Here is a 21,951-nt window from a genome sequence, read left to right as displayed (position 1 = left end):
CAAAAATTACACAAAAAGATTACACAAAAGATTACATAAAAAGATTACTTTTCCAAGTTTTTGGTAACTCTAAAAATATAAATAAGTTTACAGACTACTAATAGGAAAAAAATTCAGACTTTTAGGTTAGAGGAAAAATCATTTTTTGAACCTGGAGTCCTTTGGTATAATGGTGGCAAGGACTCCGGGCTTAAAAACAATAAGTTTCAAGTCATTAAATCTAATGAACTTTTTTTTTATAGCAGATCATAAGTCAGCAATCATGTTTAGAGCTTCTAGACACTATAGACTTGGAAAAAGTAGAGATATAAAGCCGGAGTCCTTTTGGGACTCCGATTTTTATCAAACATTTCAAGCAACAACAATAACAATAAAATTCACAAAATGAACATAAAACCTTCGTTGTTTTCACTAAAGTTTTCCTTATTTTCTTCATATTGCACTGGATTATCGTTTTCAAATACTGAAAATAGAAAAAAAAACAAATAAAAATCAGAATCAACAGTTTTACATGAAAAATGTTTAAAAGCTAATTACTATTATTTTAATAATACAACAATATTATTAACCTGATGACGATTTTTTTTAAAATTACAAAATCAAAAGTACAATGAAATTGCTAACCTGGCTCATTTTCTTCTAAAACAATTTCTTCTGAATCAGGTATTTCCACATGAGATTTATTTTTGTGGTGACTATGGTTGCCATGGTGGTGATGATGATGGCTATGATTTTCATGATGACTGTGGTTTCCATGATGATGATGATGGTGGTGTCTATGCTTTCCATGGTGGCGGTGATGATGATGCTTACTGTGATGGTGATGTCTGCGATGATGCTTTCTTTTACCATGATGATGACGACGCTTATGATGATGGCGTCGTTTATGATGATGGTGTCCAAGTGAACTTACTGCCTCGCCGTTTTTTGTGCTTTCAGAAATCTCACTCTCGTCTAGATTTTCATCTTTATCTAGCTCAATTTCAGAGTTTTCATCTTCATCACTGTTTTCTTCATTATCAGAGTCTAAAAGTTAGAAATATTTCAGTTTAGGAGTTTTTTAGTTAAAAATATTTAGATATGAAAAGATTTTTAATAGTGTTTTTATAGTTAATAAACAAACTTGGAGCACTTTATAGACATAAATCCAGTAAATACTTTATTTTACCGGATTTGAAATAAAAAAATATATTTTATCTAAAAAAATGTAAAATGGATTAAAAAGAGAAGAAATTTATTAAGAATATAACATGTAAGATGATAATGTAGTAAGATGTACATAATAATAATAAAAAAAGCTATTATTTATTTAAAAGCTATTAATTATTTAAAAAAAGCTATTAATTATTAGCTATTAAGATAAGTAAAATAACAAAAACAACAAAAAGACTGTCAATGACTAAGAGTTGGCAGATATAAATATTACAGCAAACCAATACTTGTTTACAAAGGTAAAACAACTGTTGGATTTTATCGTAAAACAAATGCCCCAAACGCATTGATGTGCACCAGTTATCTGATTTTGTAGAGAAGGGATGGACGATAGTTGCACTTAAAATTAGACGAGAACTGAATGTAGCATTTAATGATATAAAATATTGTGTAGTCATTGCAAATGAAGCCAAAAAAAATTCAAACTTGGAGCTCATGTCTCTATCTATAAAATAGTGTAACAACAAGGGTCAGAAAATTTTATTAGAGTATATAAATAAAGGAGGATGTTACAGCTAACTCTCTGTTTGAATCCTGAGAGCATTTGGTGGTATATTAGCAATGAAATGTTAAGCAAAAAAAAAAAAAAAAAAAAAAAGAGAGATGACCAGCCATTTTTATTCAATGCATGACCCATTGTCAAGAACTAATATTCAAAAGGTGCTACCAAACAAGCCTAAAAAGAATCTGTCTAAAAAGTACATTTCTTTTTTTCAAAAATTAAAAAAAAAAAAAAACGAAAAAAAGTTGAACTTTTGCATATAGTAACAAAAAATATTAATAATTTTTCCAAATTAAAAAAAAACTCCCCCACCAGTGGAGATGCAAGTTTGGTCCAAGCAATCCGAAAAAACAAAAGAAGTTTTTGTTTTTTTGGACTAGTAGTAGGGCAGGGTCACTTGCAAATATATAAAAAATACAATGAGAGTTATATTTTTGGTTAGATCAATATAGCTTTAGATTTTGTTTTTTTAGTAAAGATGATTGGAATGGTCAATCACATCCATTTAAAATGTGTGTATTTGGGAGGTTAAAGAAGAAGGGGTGGGCTTGTTAACTTTTTTTGCTATGTACTAAAATATATCTATAATTATTCATTAGAAGTACTTATTTCCAGTAAGTATCTAAACATTTTATTGCCTTTTCAAAATTATCAATAAACAACCTTTGTTTCCCATGGACTCTTTAAACCTTAAAATTTTTTTTTTTACTTCACTTTTTATTTTTAAAAATATTTTTTTGCACAACATTTTTTGAACATGCAATCCTTTCTGATCATTGAGAAAATTCTCATTTTATTGTCTACATTTTAAAACTTTTTTTTCATCTTTCAGGATGATATCTTTACAGTTTTTTTTAATTTTCATCAATTAAATCTTACTCTCTTGAAAACTACATTTTCGCCATAAAAACTACATTTTCAATGGATTTTGCTTTTGTTTAAATTCTTTCTATTACATTGACTCCTGCCCCCTTACTTCCCAAAAATATACATCATGACTTCAAATGAGTAGGACCAACAATCTTTACCAAAAAAACTAAACATAATCTTAAATCATATGGACCAAGCTACAAAAATAACTCTCATGGTATTTTGAAATATTTATAAATATCTCTGATCCACCATAAATGCAAAAATTTGAATTTTTTGTATTTTCAGACTGCTGGGATCAATTTTTATCTGCATTGCTAAAAGTATTTTTATTGGCTTGGAAAAAAGTATCAATATTTATGTTAATACTAGTAAAAGTTCATCATTTCCTGCTATGCCATTTCTCAAAAAATAAATGTGTTTTTTAGTCATACCCATGTCATTCCATGTGTGAGTAGTTGTATTTCATTGTAGCGTGAGTCCCAAATGCGTTGCTTTGTTTATTCGGATACAAGAGGTACATGATTATACGGATGCTATACACATTCAAAACAGTTAAACAACTAAAGGGTTAGCTAGAAATTTTATAATCTCCAAATATGTAGCACCTATAGCACCTTTAAAAATAACTTCTGAACATAACAAAAAATTGGATATGCAAGACAAAAGTCTGTGGGCAAATATGGAAGGTATATAGATTCAACATATGCACAAAAAAATATTCGATGCGCTTCTGATTAGAGGTTTTAATTTTGAAAATTAATTCAAAGAACCCACGGAAGAAAACCTATCCTTATAAGAAGCTGTGGATTGCATTAGAATGGTGAAATCAGATTTACTTGGATGAGAAACAATGATTAGAAAATTAATCTTTTGGCTGATCATAAAAATTTAAAGAACTAGATATAGATATGAATTTCATAAAAAATATTAAGAAAGGCACCGCATAGGTTAGCAAAGTTTATAGCGCAAGATAATGCAATTTGAAAACAAAGCTGACGCATGCTTACAAAGATATTCAGTCGAAAAAGGTTTTGATCAAAATGACAAACATGGGTATAAATGTCATCGTCAAAAATATAAAAAAACATCTAGGAACTGCTCCAAATTTTAAAAAGTAATCTTTCAGAAAAAAAACTGAAAAAGTCTAAATAATGATATTATACAAAACGGAAGCAAAGCAGTTATACTTTGTATGGCAGTTTTTGTTTATCATACAAAAGATCGCAAATGTATCGACTATCTGAAAAATTGAATAAAACGACTATATCAAAAGCGTCTCTTCCAGAGACGCATAAACTCTTTATGTCATTTTCTACAAATGGAATATCACCTGCAACTGCTGAATAGACGTTTAGCGTGAAATGGATCAAGATATGGCTAAGGTCCAGTTATTGCGGCTGCTTTTTTGATGTTTGAGAAAAACTAACTTTCAGACATCAAACTTGGATATATTTATTCTTTTATAAAATTAAAAAGCTTTGCAAAAAGTGCATTTATTTGAGCTTTGCAACAACGAAACTTGGGTATATTATACTTATATATAGTGAGATAGCTTTGCAAAAAAAAGCAGTTATTGGAGTCTGCAAACAATAAAAACTTCAAAACTTAACCCTCATTATCTGACTAATAATTTTTATGAGTTTTTTTTTAAATCTTTTATTAAAAGCACGAAAGTTTACTGAGTTTTACATTTAAAGCTTCAAAGCCTCTTTTAATGAGAGGTTTAGAGGCTTTAACTTTCCAACTCTCAAAATGATTAAATGAAGTTTAAAATCTGTTAATAAACATAAATTTAGTTTAGAACTCAAATCAAAAAGCAAAATTTATTATTTCATAAAACTACTTTAGGCTAAATAACGCAGGATGAAGGCGGTGGTGAGGGGTGGGTGATGTTGTGAAAAGTATAGGTATATCAGATTGGATGTTGGACCACCAGTGTTGAACCAGCAATTCAACTTTAAATGTAATATTTCAAATATTCAAAAAGGTATTAAACTAATGTTGTACAACAACAACATCTGTAATAATATTTTTGACAACAAAAGAAAGTCTGGCAAATTTGGTAATTAAATAAAACTCTAAATATTTAAATAAAACTGTGTGGAGTTTTTATTTTTAAGTCTTATGGCTTATTTCCATAAGCCATAAGACTTAAAACTAAAAGCCATATTTTATACTCATTTCCAGCTAACTCCTAGGTAATATAATTATAAATATATCATGATTAAATAAACGAGTCTTTCATTAAACCTCTAGATTGTAATCAATGAAGTAAAAAATCCACTCAAGTGTTTTTGACTGAAATAAAAATTCAAAATTTAAATAAACTTAAATAAACTTAAACTTAAATAAACTTTTTAAACTTAAATAAATTTAAAAAGTTTTAACTTTATTCTAAAACCTTTTAATATGCTATGACCAATCAACGTTTAATATGCTATGACTAATCAACGTTTAATATGCTATGACCAATCAACATTTAATATGCTATGACCAATCAACGTTTAATATGCTATGACTAATCAACGTTTAATATGCTATGACCAATCAACATTTAACATGCTATGACCAATCAACGTTTAATATGCTATGACCAATCAACGTTTAATATGCTATGACTAATCAACGTTTAATATGCTATGACCAATCAACGTTTAATATGCTATGACTAATCAACGTTTAATATGCTATGACCAATCAACATTTAATATGCTATGACCAATCAACGTTTAATATGCTATGACCAATCAACGTTTAATATGCTATGACTAATCAACGTTTAATATGCTATGACCAATCAACGTTTAATATGCTATGACTAATCAACGTTTAATATGCTATGACCAATCAACATTTAATATGCTATGACCAATCAACGTTTAATATGCTATGACCAATCAACGTTTAATATGCTATGACTAATCAACGTTTAATATGCTATGACCAATCAACGTTTATCTTCAAAATAAATAATTTTCAAAAACCTTGTTATTTAACTAGACAAAATTGTTTGATTCTAGTTTTTGCAAATTTAAAGTCTGGAAAATTGAACGAAAAATAAAATTAGTTTTTCGCCACTTTTTTTAATGTGTTTATTATTGTTAAATAAATTTTAAATAACAATATAAAAGTTCTAGCATTACCTGTATTTTGTTAGTACACTTTTTTTGACAGTTGCTTGAACCATGGCTAGAACTTCCCACTATTATTTTGGGTTTCAAAGGGGCCTAATTGAAAACTTAATAAATTGTTTTTAGAATAACGACCAATAAGTTATTTTTTGAGACGATCTGGCTCAAGTAGCATGTTTTAAGTAACACCAAATTATGTTTTAAAGAACTATGAAAACCACGAGTCAGCTGCATTTTAATGAATTTATCATTAAAGTTAGTTTATATGTCTATTAACTAAATTTTTATTTTTATTATTTTACTTAAATGAATTGAATTTTTTTTTAATCATAATAATAACAGAAATAAGCAAAAAACAAAAACATGGGTGGAACAATTTTTATAGCAAAAAAAAGTTTTAAAATAAAAAATTCAGAGACACGAATAGTTTTCTATTAGTTATAACAGGAAAATAAAAACACATTTTTGGATTTAGATGAGTTACTGAGGTTCCTTTCTCGGACACAAATATCATCAACGGGTACTCAAAAGATGCAAAACTTTATGTTAATTTTCAAAATATTATTTGCATTTATTTGAAATTGCAAATATAAAAAAATATAATTTTTTTTGTTAAAAACCCCCGTTTTATAGTTACATAGTTCACAAAAAGCAACAGTTCTAGATATAGATTTTAGATTTTCGCAATATTTTTTTAGCAAAAACTTCTTCTTTTTAGCAAAAACCTTTAGTTACTAATAATAAAACAAAATATTATTTTAAATAAAAAGAAACTGTTTTGCATTTTCGTTATTAACTGCTTTCGAGCAACTATCGTTCTTATTATAATAAAGTTTTTATATCATGGTATTTACTTATAAATTTTATATTTCTTGTAAAATTTTATATTTCTTGTAAAATCTTATATTTCTTGTAAAATTTTATATTTCTTGTAAAATCTTATATTTCTTGTAAAATCTTATATTTCTTATAAAATCTTATATTTCTTATAAAATCTTATATTTCCTATATAATCTTATATTTTTTTTAAACCTTATATTTCTTTGCTTGCTTTTATGACAACTATATAAATAAGTTTCATGTCGATCGGTTTCTTGTTGGTCGGTTTTTTGTCGGTCGGTTAAACTGGAATACAAACTAATCTTTTTACCTTTTATTTCAAAGTCGAGTTTTTCTCCGTTCTTGTTTAACTTTTTTGAATACTCTTTTATTTCAGCGCCAACATCTTGAGTTTTAATCTGCAATGATAAAAATAAAATTATTGAGTGAAGCATAAGGTTTTACAAAAAAGCTTATTTGGAGTTCAATTTTATAAATGATAACGTACTAGTCTTAACTGTTCTTCATGCCAAACACGCGCGAAAATGACTGATAAACTTGATGTTGCGATAAAAAACAACAGCAAAAGCGGTCGCATTTTTTGATTAACCTGTACGATATAATTTCACATGATATATATATATATATATATATATATATATATATATATATATATATAGTATATATATATATATATATATATATATATATATATATATATATATATATATATATATATATATATATATATATATATATATATATATATATAATGTATTATATATTTTCTATTAAAAGATGTTAAATATATAATAATAACAAAAAAAATTGATTTTTTAGAAATTAATTGCAATTGTGATTAAGTTAATTTATTTATTAAAATTCGTTTTCTTTTTTTTTTAAAAAAGAAATTTACCATAAAACTAATTCCAAGATTTTCCTGTGTTACAGCATAGGTTTTGTAAAATCAAATTTGCTAAAGAATTATTCATTTCTATTTTATTTGTTGTTACCTTGATTATGTAAACATTCCTTTATGTAGCTCAAATTAAAATTCAAAAACTCAAGAATGATATCCAATGTAGGCCTTTTTATACATTCTCAAGAACTGATTATTAAGTTAAATAACCTTAATGTCGATCAAATAAATATTTATTATCTCCGATTTTTATATTCAAACTAATTTTAAAAATAACACTCGACTTTTTACTCGGTTTTTAACTTGTAGTTTAAATTAGATAAGCAAAGATAAGTGTAGGTTTAAACAACACCTACACTTGGTTCAAAACTTATTTTTCTAGAACTGAATTTTCAATTTTAATTAGAGGACCAAAAGCGTGGAAAAAATACGAATGAATTTAAAATACTTGGGACTCCTAATAAATTCAAAGTAAAACTTTGAACCTTCTTCTGTAGAAGATTCTTACTGTTTAGTTAAGGATCGCATGGCTTTTTCTAAGGTTGCTTGCATTGACAACTTTTAAAAAACATTTTGTTTAATGTATATGACAAAAAATAGGATGCAATTGCTGCCCCAGGCTACAATTTTCCGGCATTTAAGTTATACACTAGTAATAAAAATGACTTTAAATTAAAATCGCTAACAAGTATAAAAATTTTGAAACCCGTAAATTTAAAGATTAAAATTGCTGTCTGTATAGGGGAAAATAGGAAACCAAGGGGATTTTGTTCTTCTAATAGACAATCATAAAAAAAGTATTTTTTTATGATTGTCTATTATGCACAATCTGCAAATGAAAATTAACTTTAAGATTAAAATGAAAATTTGGTACCTAAATTTTCAGTAAAATTTTTCAAGTCTCCTTAATTAAAACATGTCTCTTGAATAAATATTTTGGTTTTGCCCCTTGTGTCTTTCAAATAAATTAACAAAGAAAAAAAAAATTATTTGTGATGTCTTACTAAATACTCCTTTTTCTTCTATTTTTCCTACTGCTACTAAAAGTTAAAACAATTCTTGAAATTTAAACATAAAATCAATAGGGAATTGCGTCAATCAAAATATTTAAAAAAACAACAAATTGAAAAACGAGAGCAGACAATTTCGAAACTGTTAAGAACTTTACATAAGCTTGCTGAGAGAAACCGGAGTTAAACAAGCTTTTGTAGTTAGCTATTATGGCCAGATTACAAAGTAACTTGTCACACATACATACAAAAAAAAAAAAAAAAAATTGAATCTCGTGACATTTTAATTTATAAAGTAAATAATTTATTAATCTGTTCAGTTTTTAGATAATAAATAATTTTTTTGAAAAAACATTTTTTTTTAATTTTTTTTACTAAATACAAAAAATGAAAATCATATTTTTTTATAAGACTCAAGTCCAGATATGTTAATTGATAAAATCTTTCTAGATATTTAAAATTTAGTTTTTTAAATCAACATTAATTGTAAACGTTTCTGATATATTAAAAAAAAATTAATTTCAGGCATGTCACATAAAATGGTAAAAAATATATATCCTTTCATCATTCATGATTTGATTTAGATCATAAAGTTAGTTAAAGCTGAGACTTATTTTGTAAATAAAAGGGGGCTTCATATCAATTACCTTTCGTGCTTTCAAGCAATACATTAAACTTTAACGGAATAGAAAAAAAAAAGCTCGCAAGGGTTTTGAAAAATGTAGAAAATCGTGACGTGGGGATAGGTCTTCACATGTGCTATATATTATTTAAATGCAAAATAAATTTAAATTTAATTTAGTTATAAGCAAATCAAATAAGTTTTTAAACCTAAAAAAATTATTGTTTTTGATAATTAAAAAAAAAAAAAATTATATTAAAAAATATCAATAAACCTTTAAAAATATTAAAAATGTTAAAAACGTTACTACAAGAAATTGTGTCCGCTGTTGTGACATTCGAGAAGTCGATGATAAATTGATATTCATTTTGTTTGTTTAGTATATTTGATAGCAACAAAATTGTATAAATTTTTTCCCGACAAACATAAGTTGTACGATTTATATATATATGTATATATATATATATATATATATATATATATATATATATATATATATATATATATATATATATATATATATATATATATATAAGGTAATTACCTGATGACGCTGACCACAATAGGTCAACGAAATATCGTAAATATATTATCATAACTAAAATGTATTTAAAAAAATAGTTATACGCTGCCTTTATTATTAAAATCAATTTATATATATATATATATATATATATATATATATATATATATATATATATATATATATATATATATATATATATATATATATATATATATATATATATATATATATATATATATATATATATATATATATATATATATATATATATATATATATATATTTATATATATATATATATATATATATATATATATATATATATATATATATATATATATATATATATATATATATATATATATATATATATATATATATATATATATATATATATATATAGATATATATATAAATATATATATATTGCTCTGTTCTTTAAGAACATTGAGCCCTCTATTTGAAGAATACACTAACATAAGGGAAAGCGGAATAGTATCAAAAAGATACTGATTGAAAAAATGATTAATATCGAAAAATAACTCACCAAAACCCATTTTAATGATTAAGATCGAAAATGTGATTTTCAGATTAATATCGAAAAGTTTTTATATCGAAATTCATAAACGCGGAACAATATCGAAATCAATAAAATGGAATAAAATCGAAAACTCATTTTAATGATTAACTTCGAAAATGTGTTTTTCAGATTAATATTGAAAAGTTTTTATATCGATATTAACAAATGTGGAGCAATATCGAAAACGATAAAAACGGAATAAAATCGAAAACTCGTTTTAATGATTAACACCGAAAATGTGATTTTCTGATCACACTTTTTTTTATTTATAAAAAACTAGTACTAGGAAAAAATCTTAAGAAACTTTTAATACTAAGTCACTTTTCAATAAGAAACTTATTTAAGAGTTCGATGAATATTTCCTAACTTTTCACCTAAATATCCCATCAACTTTACACGAAGTTAGCATTATCTACAATGAAGAACAGCAGTTTAAATCAACAGTTTAATTTGCACGCACAATAAACAATAATTTGCATGTGCAATGGAATTCAATTCGATTTAAAACTTGAAATTTGAAAAACTTTTAAGAAACTCAATATTCCCAAACGTCGTTAGAGAACTTATCAATATAATACATAAGTTTGCACACCAAAAGCACTGTTTAAGAAATAGTCACAGTTTCAATGGTTTCATTTCTCAATCAATTACCATCAATTTTTATAACTGAAGCAGTTTTTATTATGTACGGAATGTTCTTATTACTTAATGAATGTTCTTAACAATTTTCCATTGCATACCATTTTTTTAAAGTTTAGACTTAAGTTTTTTTTAATACAAAGTTCAGAGTATTCTGTATATTTCTGTAAATACATTTCATTAAATATTAAACAGTTACTTTGCAACATTTTGGGCCAATATTAAGTAACAACTTTGCATATTCTATTGCGTCAATATTACCAGAATGTCCCAATAATTTTTAATGGTGATATAGTGTATGCTTTGAATAATTGCATTAAAGTATAACACTAAGATAATGCATATCTATCAGTATTTTCTGATTTCTTCTTTATTTTTTTTTTAAGTTCTTCAAAAACCAAACCAAACCAAACAGATTTTGCATGATTTTGTAAGTAAGTAGGAAAGTGTTCCAACATATATATGTAAGGCATTTTTATATCTATAACAAAACGTTATGTAAAGATAATAGGCAACTTGTAAAATATTTTCATTTAAGCTCTCAGCAACTTGTATAATAAACTAAATAACTTCTGGTAAGGAAATTTTATTTAAAAAAATCTTATTAAAATACAATATGATAATTAATTTTTAACATTTGTAGCTACATACCATACCAGCAATGTATTTAAAATTGTTTGCTCAATATTTTTTTAGTATTTACAATGTTAAACATTCTGGAACAGAATGACCAGATGACAACATGTAATAGTAATTTTTCCATGGTATTTGGAGGTAGAGTGGGTGTTATTTAAAATCTTTTATTAAAAAGGATCTTTTAGCAAGCTCTTCTTGTTTTATTATTCAGGATTTTTAATTAGCTTTTTTAATTGTTTCATTAAGCAGGATCTTTTATCATGCTCTCCTTATTTTAAAGTATTTTTTTCTTGAAATTTTTTGCACATATAACAGATGACTTAGTTGGCATATAGTTTTGCATATTTACAAATAACTTTATCCTTTAAACTTTTCATGGTTCGTAAGTCTTTATTGATTTTGACTAAAAATTTTGTAACTTTTTATGGTTTGTTGACATTAAATGAAAGTCAAATCAAAACATCTTGTTTTAAATCGTTTTATAAATAGCCAACAACACAACATTCAATATTTTTTGTGCTACTAATAGAACTTTTAGTTTATATTGTATAAATTATACAATTATACAGTATAATTACTACACTTTAATTTAAAACCGCAAAATACTGGCCTTCTATTTATTCAGCTTTTGGGATTTTTCGATGTATTCTCTTTTTTGATATTATTCCGAAAAGTCCCTTATCGATATTATTTCTTTTTTCACAATTTCGAGATTATTCTGTTTTTCGGATTTTCGATACAATTCCTTTTTTTACAATTTCGATGTTATTTTCTATTTTGATGTTATTCCGGAAAGTCCCTTTTCGAGATTAATTAGTTTGGCTGTTTTCGATACTGTTACTACTACCTAACATAATTTATATATATATATATATATATATATATATATATATATATATATATATATATATATATATATATATATATATATATATATATAGTCGGTTATTTTTCTAGAAAAATTAGATTGTGATCTGGGACGGACTAAGTTTTTATAAAAATAAGCTCGCGGAGTAAGCAGTAAATCGAGCATATATAATTTGCTATTATGGTAAGGTTACTTACTAACTTTCAAACATAAAAAAAGAAAATCTTGTGACTTTTAATTTGTATAGAAATTAATTTAACATTTAATTTAATTAATTTAATTTGTATAGAAATTATTAACAAATCACGCGAGTCGTTTTATTTATTGTGTGTGTGTGTGTGTGTGTTTGTGTGTGTTACAAATTAGCAGAAGCATTATGTTAAAAATAAGCAGCAGTGAAAAGGTACTGTTAGAGGGTGAAACAACTTCAGATAACTGTTTATTGCCTACCCAGCAAACATTCTATAGAAGAATTTTAGTGGACCTGTATAGGCATTTTAAACGGTCAGCTGCTGTTTAGCTTATCAGTTATTTAGTGGTCCAATAATGGCAGCCGGCAAAAATGGCTTGCCGATAACTAGCCACTCGGAAAGTAATTGGCTAGTCATTTATAGTAGCTGTAACTGATGGTCCACTAAGTAACCGATGAGCAAAACTCCAAAAAACTGCTAAAAAATGTCTGTATAAACCCCAGATTTGGCTTATTTCCTGTTGTTCAAGGATTGCTACTGATATGCTCATTGCAAGATTTGCAAACCAGGAATGTATTGAAAAAGAGGATATTGTCGGCTCCTTATGTATTGATCTTTCTAACGCATATAATTTCATTCCTTATGATTTCCTTATAGCATGAGCTGGAAGCATATAGTTTTTGTAATAAAAGTTATTTTATAGTTATCTGGATAAGTGATGATAGGTTTTACATTTTCAGAGTAAGGTATTTCATAAAGAGTTCGCCAAAGATTACAAGGTTTGCGTAAGAAATTTAAAATTTCTTATGATAGAAGTATTTAAATCTATTAATAATCTAAATCCATCCTTTATGAAAAATCTGTTTACAATAAAAAACCTTTTGAACTTGGTTGATGAAAAAAAGTTATTGCTACTTTCCAAAGACTCAAGTACAAAGATACTAACAACGTTTTGTATAGAGCCACCTCACTTTGGATCTCTCTAGGTAATATTACCATGTCGTGTATAAATCTGTGTTTCAAAAAATTGTTAAAAGATAGCTAGACATTAATAGCTTTTGTAAAGTTTGTCATTAAAAAAGCATTTTTTAAAACTTTCTTGGTTATTAAAACTTTGTTTCTTGATATTTTATTTATTGTAAATTTGATTTAAAATATAATGATTACCTCGTACCTCGTAGAGGTTTATCTTTTTTTTTTTAAAGTCTTTTTTAAATATTTGTTTAAACAAATAATTTCCTAATTGTTATAATTCATCATATTATCATATATAACTTTATTGAAAACGCACGTCAACATAAATACCGTTAATAAATAAACGTTCACTTATTAAAGGTTTTTGTGTTGATGTGTGTTGTCAATGAAGTTATATGTGTTAATTTTAATTAGTTTACAAAAACTAAACTATTGAAATTAATAAATTCGGAAACGCCCACATTTTATTAATTTCATTTAAAAGCTATAATTGTTGTATATATAAAAATAGTTGGAATAATAAATGCTTCTTTTTTTTAATAAAAAATAAAATAAAAAGTTATTTTCGTTCCAATAATATACAACATAAAAATCACAAATAAAGAATGTTTAAATATAAAAATGAACATTCAACAACATGATAAATTAAATGCAGTTTCAAGAGTTCTTCGAGCTTGTTTTGGTACTGATTGCATGCTTTGATCAATGTTCAGCTATTGACAAATGAATGTCTTGCTTCATTACTTTGTTAACACGCATTTTTGAGTAGTTATGAATTAATCCTAAAGCTTTTTTAGCAGAATCATTAACCTAAGGTAGCGAGTAAACCCAGTTCTTAAATCTTCTGTATGAATAAAAATTTTCCCATTTCTTACAACTAGCTCCAGGGCCGGATTAAGTACTACTTGGCCTCCCGGCACTTAAGGTCTTCTGGCCTTAAAGTCTTCTGGCCCGAGTTTAACAGCGGTTTAAAATAATAAAAAATCTTTGTAATTGTTGCACTATGGTTTTTATTAAATAACGTTATTTTTTATTAAAAACACGCTGCGATTAGTATAGGTTTTAAAATACCTCTCGTTTGCATTTTAAGCTTGCGAGTTGCAGATATGATATCTTCTAGATCAATGGAATCCAATACCTGGTTTTCTATTTGAACAATAGAAAGATCTGAAAGACTCTCCTGACCGATTAAAATTTGATAAATTGAAGATAGCATGTAACTTTAACAATTAAAGTACACGAGTCTGCTATTAGTTAAGATTGTTATTATTCAAGAGATTTATTTTAGAGATTATTTAATAAAGAGTTCTTTATATAGCGAACTTGGAACATATAATGCTCCAGGGAGTTGTACAGTTCTTTAACCGTACCTAAATCAAGCTTGACGGACTGCAGTTTCTTGTTAACTTTTTTGAGCTTCTCCATGATTCTGTTCCAAATGATCATTAAAGTAGCTGTCTCAAGTTGTTCCATTTTTGTCAAAAGTCCGAAGGCCTCCGCTCTCGTTGTTGCTTTCTGAGTAGGATCGTCGTTAAGATCAGGAAAAGCCGCTTATATAGAAATTAATTGTTAAAAAGTATTTACAATAACGAAGGGAATATTTTTTATAGAATAATTCTATTACTCTTTATTTGCTTGATTTATTTATCAAACTTGTTTGTTTTTTTATCATTACGTTTGAGCTTGAAAGTTTATTTAAGTCATTAAAAAAAAACGTCCGTGCGATATGTCGCATGCGTTGTTGTTGCAAAGAATAAAAATCTCTGGGACAAAAGAAGAAGTTAAGGGTAAAGGCTAATATTATTTTTTCTTTCAAATTATATATCTTTCAAAAATTCGAATTAAAAATTTGGTTTAACCCACAGACACACCGGAAACGTGGCTTGCTGGCACGTATCTGATGTGTCCGTGGGTTAAACCGGCACTGACTTGCTTGATACCATTCAATATTATTTCTAGATAATCCATAAAATAAATAAATAAAAAAGAGTCACATACGCAAAAATAACTTTTAAAAACCAAAATGCATAAAGAAACACCTACAATTCCAGCAAAAAAATGCTGGAATGGTACTGGTACCATGACATTAAAGAAATTTTTCCAAACAAATTGGAAAGACGATAACTGCAATAGAGTGCGTGTAAGTTGTAAAAATGTACTCAGATGTTGTATGACGGAACCTGCAGTTAATCAATGAAACGAAAAATGTCCTTCAAGCTAAGCCTCAATAAATATATAGAGTAAAGTAGTCTAATAACGCCAGCGACATATAACGCTATTTCATTGTTCAAAGTTGGCTTAACTAATATTCAGTGAAAACATCTAGGAATCATTGTCAGAATACCTTAGATCAATCATTTCTGAGTTATTAAGTTGTATTATTTGTGAATTGCCGTCCATTTTATTGTTGTTTTGAGTTATTCATATTTATTTTATCAAGTGTAGTGAGCGTGATTTTAGACCAATTTTTTTTTATCGTTGATCATGTAAGTATCGACTTTATTTTTTATTTGCTCAAAACAGTCAATGTATTATTGCTATTTTTTTATTCATTTTATAATTCATATGTATGATAGCATATTCAATTATTGAAAATAAGCAATGGTCACAATTTAAATATAAAAAAAAAACGTTTTACAAAAAGTGTGGTACTACGGCTAATAACGCCAGACCACAATCGGCTAATAATACCACAAGTTTATTTTTGATTTATGATATTAAGGTTATGTATATATGTGCTGCGATTGCAATCAAAGCCTGTAATTTACTGCAAACTACTGTAATATAATGTGAACGTTTAAAAAATGAAACAAAAAAAAGCAAATATTTAAATTGTTACAAAAACTTTATTTAAGTAACAACCGCGCTACTTGCATTGAGGTAAATATTTTAAACACGAATATGGGGATAATTTGCTCCTTGAAAGTATTATTTGTATGACTCCAAAAAGATATGTATTACTAAAGGAAAAACTTTGTACTTTTTTGAGTCATTTTAACATGTACTGATTACCAGGAAAAGCTTTATTTATTTTTGATGGACGTTGCAGTCTTTTGGATATTGCTGTAATATAGGAAGCCGAAAAGTTAAACATCCACATGCGCATTGCAGTCATGAATTTCATGCTTTGGAAAAAAGTGTTTTCAATCATTGACACCTTACTGAAATACTGCCATTAAAAAATTTAAAACAAACTTACCTGGGCAATCACGGTGACAACTAAGGTCTCCGCTCTTATTTACTAAAGCATCGCTGCATACCACAACGATAATAAATGCCATATCAGGATTCAGATCTACAGGAATCTACCCTCTCAACCCTAATATTATCCTGCAAGTATCTTTTTCTTCCAGAGAAATTTTAACAAACTTTGAAAATCCTAATTTTATTCAAGGTACTTTTTCAAAGAACCTAGATCTTCAGAGCCTCCTCCAAATATCCGTACAATAATTCAATCGTCAAAAACAATTAGAAAATTAACAACTAAAAGGTCCTTAAACGTGCAAACTGCTCTTGTTGATCGAGGTTTAATTGAGGATAAAATTACTAAAAAGGCAGGGCAAAGTTCCCCAAAAATAATAACGAAACACAAACTAAAAAAACTCAAAAATACTTATAATAATATTGACGAAATAAGATGGACGAAAAAGAAATAAGAATAAAGTTTTGATTATACGAAAAGTTTTGAATTATTTTATTCAAAAGTTAAAAAAATTATTATTTAATGAATAATTATCGTGACGTTTTAATTACTATCGCGCACTTTCAAAAACTTGAGCTTATCATTAAACTTACCGTTTAAAAATTAATTCTCTTATAAGTTATGTGCAACTTGTAAATATTTTCATTGGGTAAACTTAATATTAATGGAAAATTTAGTGTATATATTTATTACATTATATTATATTATGACCAATTTTTCACACTCATGAATTTCAACATTGCAAATTGTATAAATATTGCAATATTTTCATAAAAAACCCTCTTTCTTTTAACAAGACATCTAATGTTACTTAAAGATTAAATAAAAAAAACACCTTTCATAGACTTGACTTTTGTTCACATAAACTGTAATTAGTAGCCATTTAATGGGAGTTTATCTCTCTCTCTCAATCTATCTATCTATCTATACATATATATATATATATATATATATATATATATATATACACAAAATTTATTTAATTCTAAGTTTATCAAGTTCGTTTCGGATTAACTTTATGTCATACTAAAAACTTTGTAAGCTAAGCAACGGCACACTTCGCTTTAAGAACAAAGGGAAAATTCCTGATATCGAAAAAAAAAGGCTTTAAGGGTTAGGGTTTTACTTATAATTATTATGCCCGTTAATAAACAGCCTTGTCTCATTATCATCAGCTATTTAAGAATATTAAATTTAGAATAAAGTTGAGGGAACAAAATTGTGGAAAATTTTTGTGAAAATTAATAACAATATTTGAATTTGTAAAGATTGACTATTTAAATAGTAACAAAAATGTAAAAAGTAAAAAAACAAAAACATTTTTAGGTATCTGAAGATGCTAAACATTAAGACTCATATCTAAAATTATGTTTATATCTAAATAATGTAATAAAGATTGCATTTTCACTTCTTTTATGATTCAATGTTTAAATGCCAGCAAGTTCAGTTTTTCATCCTGAAAAATATAAAACTTTTTATATAAACAATGAGTGGTATGAATGTTCATACTGCTATACCAAATAATTAATATATTTTAAAAATCATGGTCGCTTGAGTATAAAAAAAAATTATAAAACAAGGAGCATTTCCTAACTGTCTTAACTTCAAAATACTATTAAACCTTTTCAGAGCTAAATTTGAGGTCTGTTCTAGAAATTTATAAAAAAAGATATAAAAAAAATTGTTAATTTTTTAAAATGAGATTGGGGCACGTTTTTATTTTAAGCGATAGTTAACAAATTAGGTAATCAATTATTAGCTTGCCCCCACCCAGTAATCAAGCAAAACTATTTAGTAGACTACACAAACCACCTACCCTCTTTCCCAAAATAGTAAAAAATTCATTTTATTAACTAACTTACTTCAAAACATCACTTCAAGTGTGAAACATCTTTCAACCAATTATTTTAGTTTCTAAAATATCTAGTATATCTTGTTTGGTCAATGGATCAAGCTCAGGAAATTGTACACCTAGATTTTGTCTAGTTTGATTTTTCAATTTTTTCTCAAGTTTATTTTTTACTTATGTTATAGTTTGCTCTTTTATCATTTTTTTTCGCAATTCTAAGTGCTGACTACAATTTTGCTACCTTTTTTTCTTCCATATGAAATTGCAAAATTGATTTATTATTTCAGTTTCATTGAGTCAGTAATAGCAAGAACATTGTTTTTTTGTGTTTATATTTGAGATGACAAATAGCACAAAGTGAAATTGGGGAGCGTTTTTTAGCAGCACTAAACATGCCCATAACCTCCTCTGCATAAATTCACTCAAGCAGATCTTGTTTCAATCAAAAAATCTTTTTTTATTTCCATTTTGAAATAATGTTTATGTTGTCTGTGGAGAACATCAACACAGCAAGTTAGACAAGCAGACATTTGTCTACAGAACATTTCTTCATTTAATGGTTTATATCTTAATGATTGAAGCATGCTACTAATTAATAATTCTTCTCCAAAAAAAGTTAATTTCCTAAGTTAACAAATCCAATGTCAATGTGCAAGATGGTCCACAGTATTAATTATATGTTGATGGTAGTCAATAGCTGTACCAACTGCTAAATGGTTAACAGTCATAAAAAAAAAACTCGAATTGTGTATTAAAATGTACAAAATTGATATGGATACTCTTTTGTGTGGTGGAATCAAAGCCAAGTGTAACATTTTTATTAGATAGTAATTTTTCTGATGCTTGATAGTCAGTTATTATTACTATAATTCCCTTACCATTATTTCAACAGTACTGCGACAAGGCACTAATTCTTTGAGAAAAGTTTTCCAAGATAATTGGAATGTTTGTTATTGGCACTTGATTAACAATTGCATCTAACATAAACAGCCTTAGTTTGAATGTGTACGATGTATGATCTATTTTCAAACATTGGGAAGAAGTTTTTTTTCACATAAATTTTCTTCAAGAATTGAATTATTTATTAGCAGTTATACATTTTTCTTTTTCTTGAAATTGTTGATGTAATTGTTTAACATTTTGAAGTTCAAAGTTGATTTCTATTTGAAAATGTTTGCTTGTTTTGCTTCATTCCTTAAATACTTGCATTTTTTTTTTAACATTTAATGATTTTTCTTAACCTGTGTTCTGAATCATATATATGTTTTTTAAGCTTAAGTATCTGCACCTCTTTTCGCTTTAGCTTTTGGTTTAGAACTCGCATATGTTTTTGCTTTCGTAACAGACTTTTTAGGCTGTTTATACGATATACATTTTTTGTTTGTTTTTAAAAAGCCTATCACTGATGGCTTTATGCAACTTTAATCTAAGAGATACACACAATGCACTCTTAGTGGCAGAAGGTTGAACAATTACAGGAACTAAGGAATTGTTTATTTTATTATTAGACTGTTTTTTATCTGTTTTAATTACAAAAGGCTCACGACAAAGAGATTTCTAGCACTAAAATCTAATAACAGTTGAAATGTTTTTGATTTTCATAAAGCTATTAATTACTTTTCGAACTCTGTGTTTGTAAACGAAGTTGATTTTTTTCTTTAGTGCTTTAATTGTTTTAATTAAATTGGAACCATTTGAATAAAAAGTGAACATATCATAACCCTTCAATACTGGAATTCCAAAAGGTAATGGAAGGTTTGTTGAAAAATTATCATTAATGTACTGCTAGCCTATACCAAATTTCTTGGTAGGATGATTTAGTACAAATACTCTTTTAATTAGCAGTTATGCCTATGATTTTGAATAAAAATAAAAATATAACAAATCTTTAACACTAAATTGATTACTAAAAAAAATTCACAATAAAAAGTTTTAATAAATATTTAATAATAGATGTCAAAAACATAAAAAAATCTAATCCAAGAGGAAAAAATTAGATGTCAGGGGAATATCATACAAACTTGAAATATTCTAATAGCATAGATAATTGAATGTTGTAAATAGCCACTGTAGTTTAATGAAGGTCCGCGCTCGCATATTTTAAACCATCACAAGTAAGAATGAGGTGAAGAATAAAATTAAATTGTAGCACTACATAAAAGTGTAATTCTTTATTAAAAAAACAGTAAGCAAAGTATGCTTTTTATGCCAAATCAAGCGAGTAAAAATGATGAAGAACTTATATACTTTTAAAAGGCATGCGAAGTTTGTCACACAAAATTGGAGCCAAAATATCACGGATGGTGATATGTTTTTGTAACATGCCTACATCTTTAACTCAGGGGTTGTTTATATGGAAAGCGAGTTGGCTCGTTTCCGAGCTACCCCGGAAGCCAGTTTTAAAATTGCATTTATGTGAATATATAACTATTTAGCGAAAAAAAAAAATTGATATCGAGGTCAGCCTTGCTTGTTTTAGCCGGGCTGGCCTCTTTATCAATAAAATAGTAATTTTATAGATGGCGGCTGTGGACAATAAAATACATTGTATTTTAACAACTTGTTCAACTTTTATTATAACACAAATAATGCAACTTAAAAGCTTAATAATGTTGTATAAGCTTTACAAATTTAGGTTAGATAATTTTTTCAACATTATTCTTTTACGTACACGTTCAAGATCACTTCAAAAGATGAAACAAGCCAGAGAGAAGCGCTAAAAAAGAAAGAATTGTAGCTGCTGGTTTAAAACTGGCCGAACTGATTTATGGTGGCAAAATACTGGTGTAGCTCCCAGAGATGTGTGGAAAAATAATTTTAGGCTTTCACGTTTTCTTTTCATGGATTTGGTTTCAGAGTTAAGCCCTAATTAATCTCTTGATCCTCTTTCGCCCAATTCTAGAGCTTTATCAGCAGATAAAAAGGTAACTATTGCTTAGTACTACTTGAAAAATACTGGATCTTTGAGCAAAACTGCAAACACTTTTGGAATTGCAGTATGCACTGCTTCTGCCGTTATAGTTACAGTTTGTAAGGCAATATCAAAGTATCTTGGACCAAAGTATATATTTCTTCCAAAAAATAAAGTTAAAATGCAAAACAAAGTTTCAAAGTTTGAAAGTAAATTTGGAATGACACAAGCCTTTTGGATGCATCAATGGCACCCATTTTCTATTCGTCGTCCACTAATTAACTCAGAAGATTTTTTTTGCTATAAGCAATATTTCTCTCTAAATGTTCAAGCAATGTGTGACTACAAAGGCTATTTTATGGATGTTGAGTGCATGTGGCCAGGTAGTGTACACGATGCTAAAGTGTTTGCAAGTTCAACAATAAATATAAAGTTAAGAAATGCTGTTTTTCTTCAAACATTTCAAAAGCCAACTAAAAAAGCAGA

General features: G+C 27.0%; 1 protein-coding gene across 5 annotated transcripts in view; it reads right to left on the bottom strand.

Annotated features, from left to right (window-relative positions):
• Positions 1-9,456, bottom strand: part of LOC136087371 (histidine-rich glycoprotein-like) — a 12,138-nt gene extending 2,682 nt beyond the window's left edge. Inside the window, exons 1-5 of one of the 5 annotated variants that reach the window (XM_065809932.1) lie at positions 9,399-9,456; positions 7,046-7,147; positions 6,869-6,956; positions 625-1,026; positions 398-463 (exon numbers count right to left, since the gene is read on the bottom strand). In XM_065809932.1, the coding sequence (XP_065666004.1) occupies positions 398-463; positions 625-1,026; positions 6,869-6,956; positions 7,046-7,147; positions 9,399-9,455 (715 nt within the window). In that variant the 5' untranslated portion in view covers position 9,456. Of the gene's footprint in view, positions 1-397; positions 464-624; positions 1,027-6,868; positions 6,957-7,045; positions 7,148-7,453; positions 7,603-8,330; positions 8,670-9,395 lie in introns of those variants that run through there. The other 4 variants (XM_065809933.1, XM_065809934.1, XM_065809935.1 and 1 more) reach the window with 4 other exon arrangements.
• Between the last annotated feature and the right edge of the window lie 12,495 nt (positions 9,457-21,951).

The sequence above is a fragment of the Hydra vulgaris genome, chromosome 11 (assembly GCF_038396675.1).
Source record: "Hydra vulgaris chromosome 11, alternate assembly HydraT2T_AEP".
Taxonomy (NCBI): domain Eukaryota; kingdom Metazoa; phylum Cnidaria; class Hydrozoa; order Anthoathecata; family Hydridae; genus Hydra; species Hydra vulgaris.
Note: the sequence above shows the minus strand (reverse complement) of the source record. Positions and strands in the feature narration are given on the sequence as shown.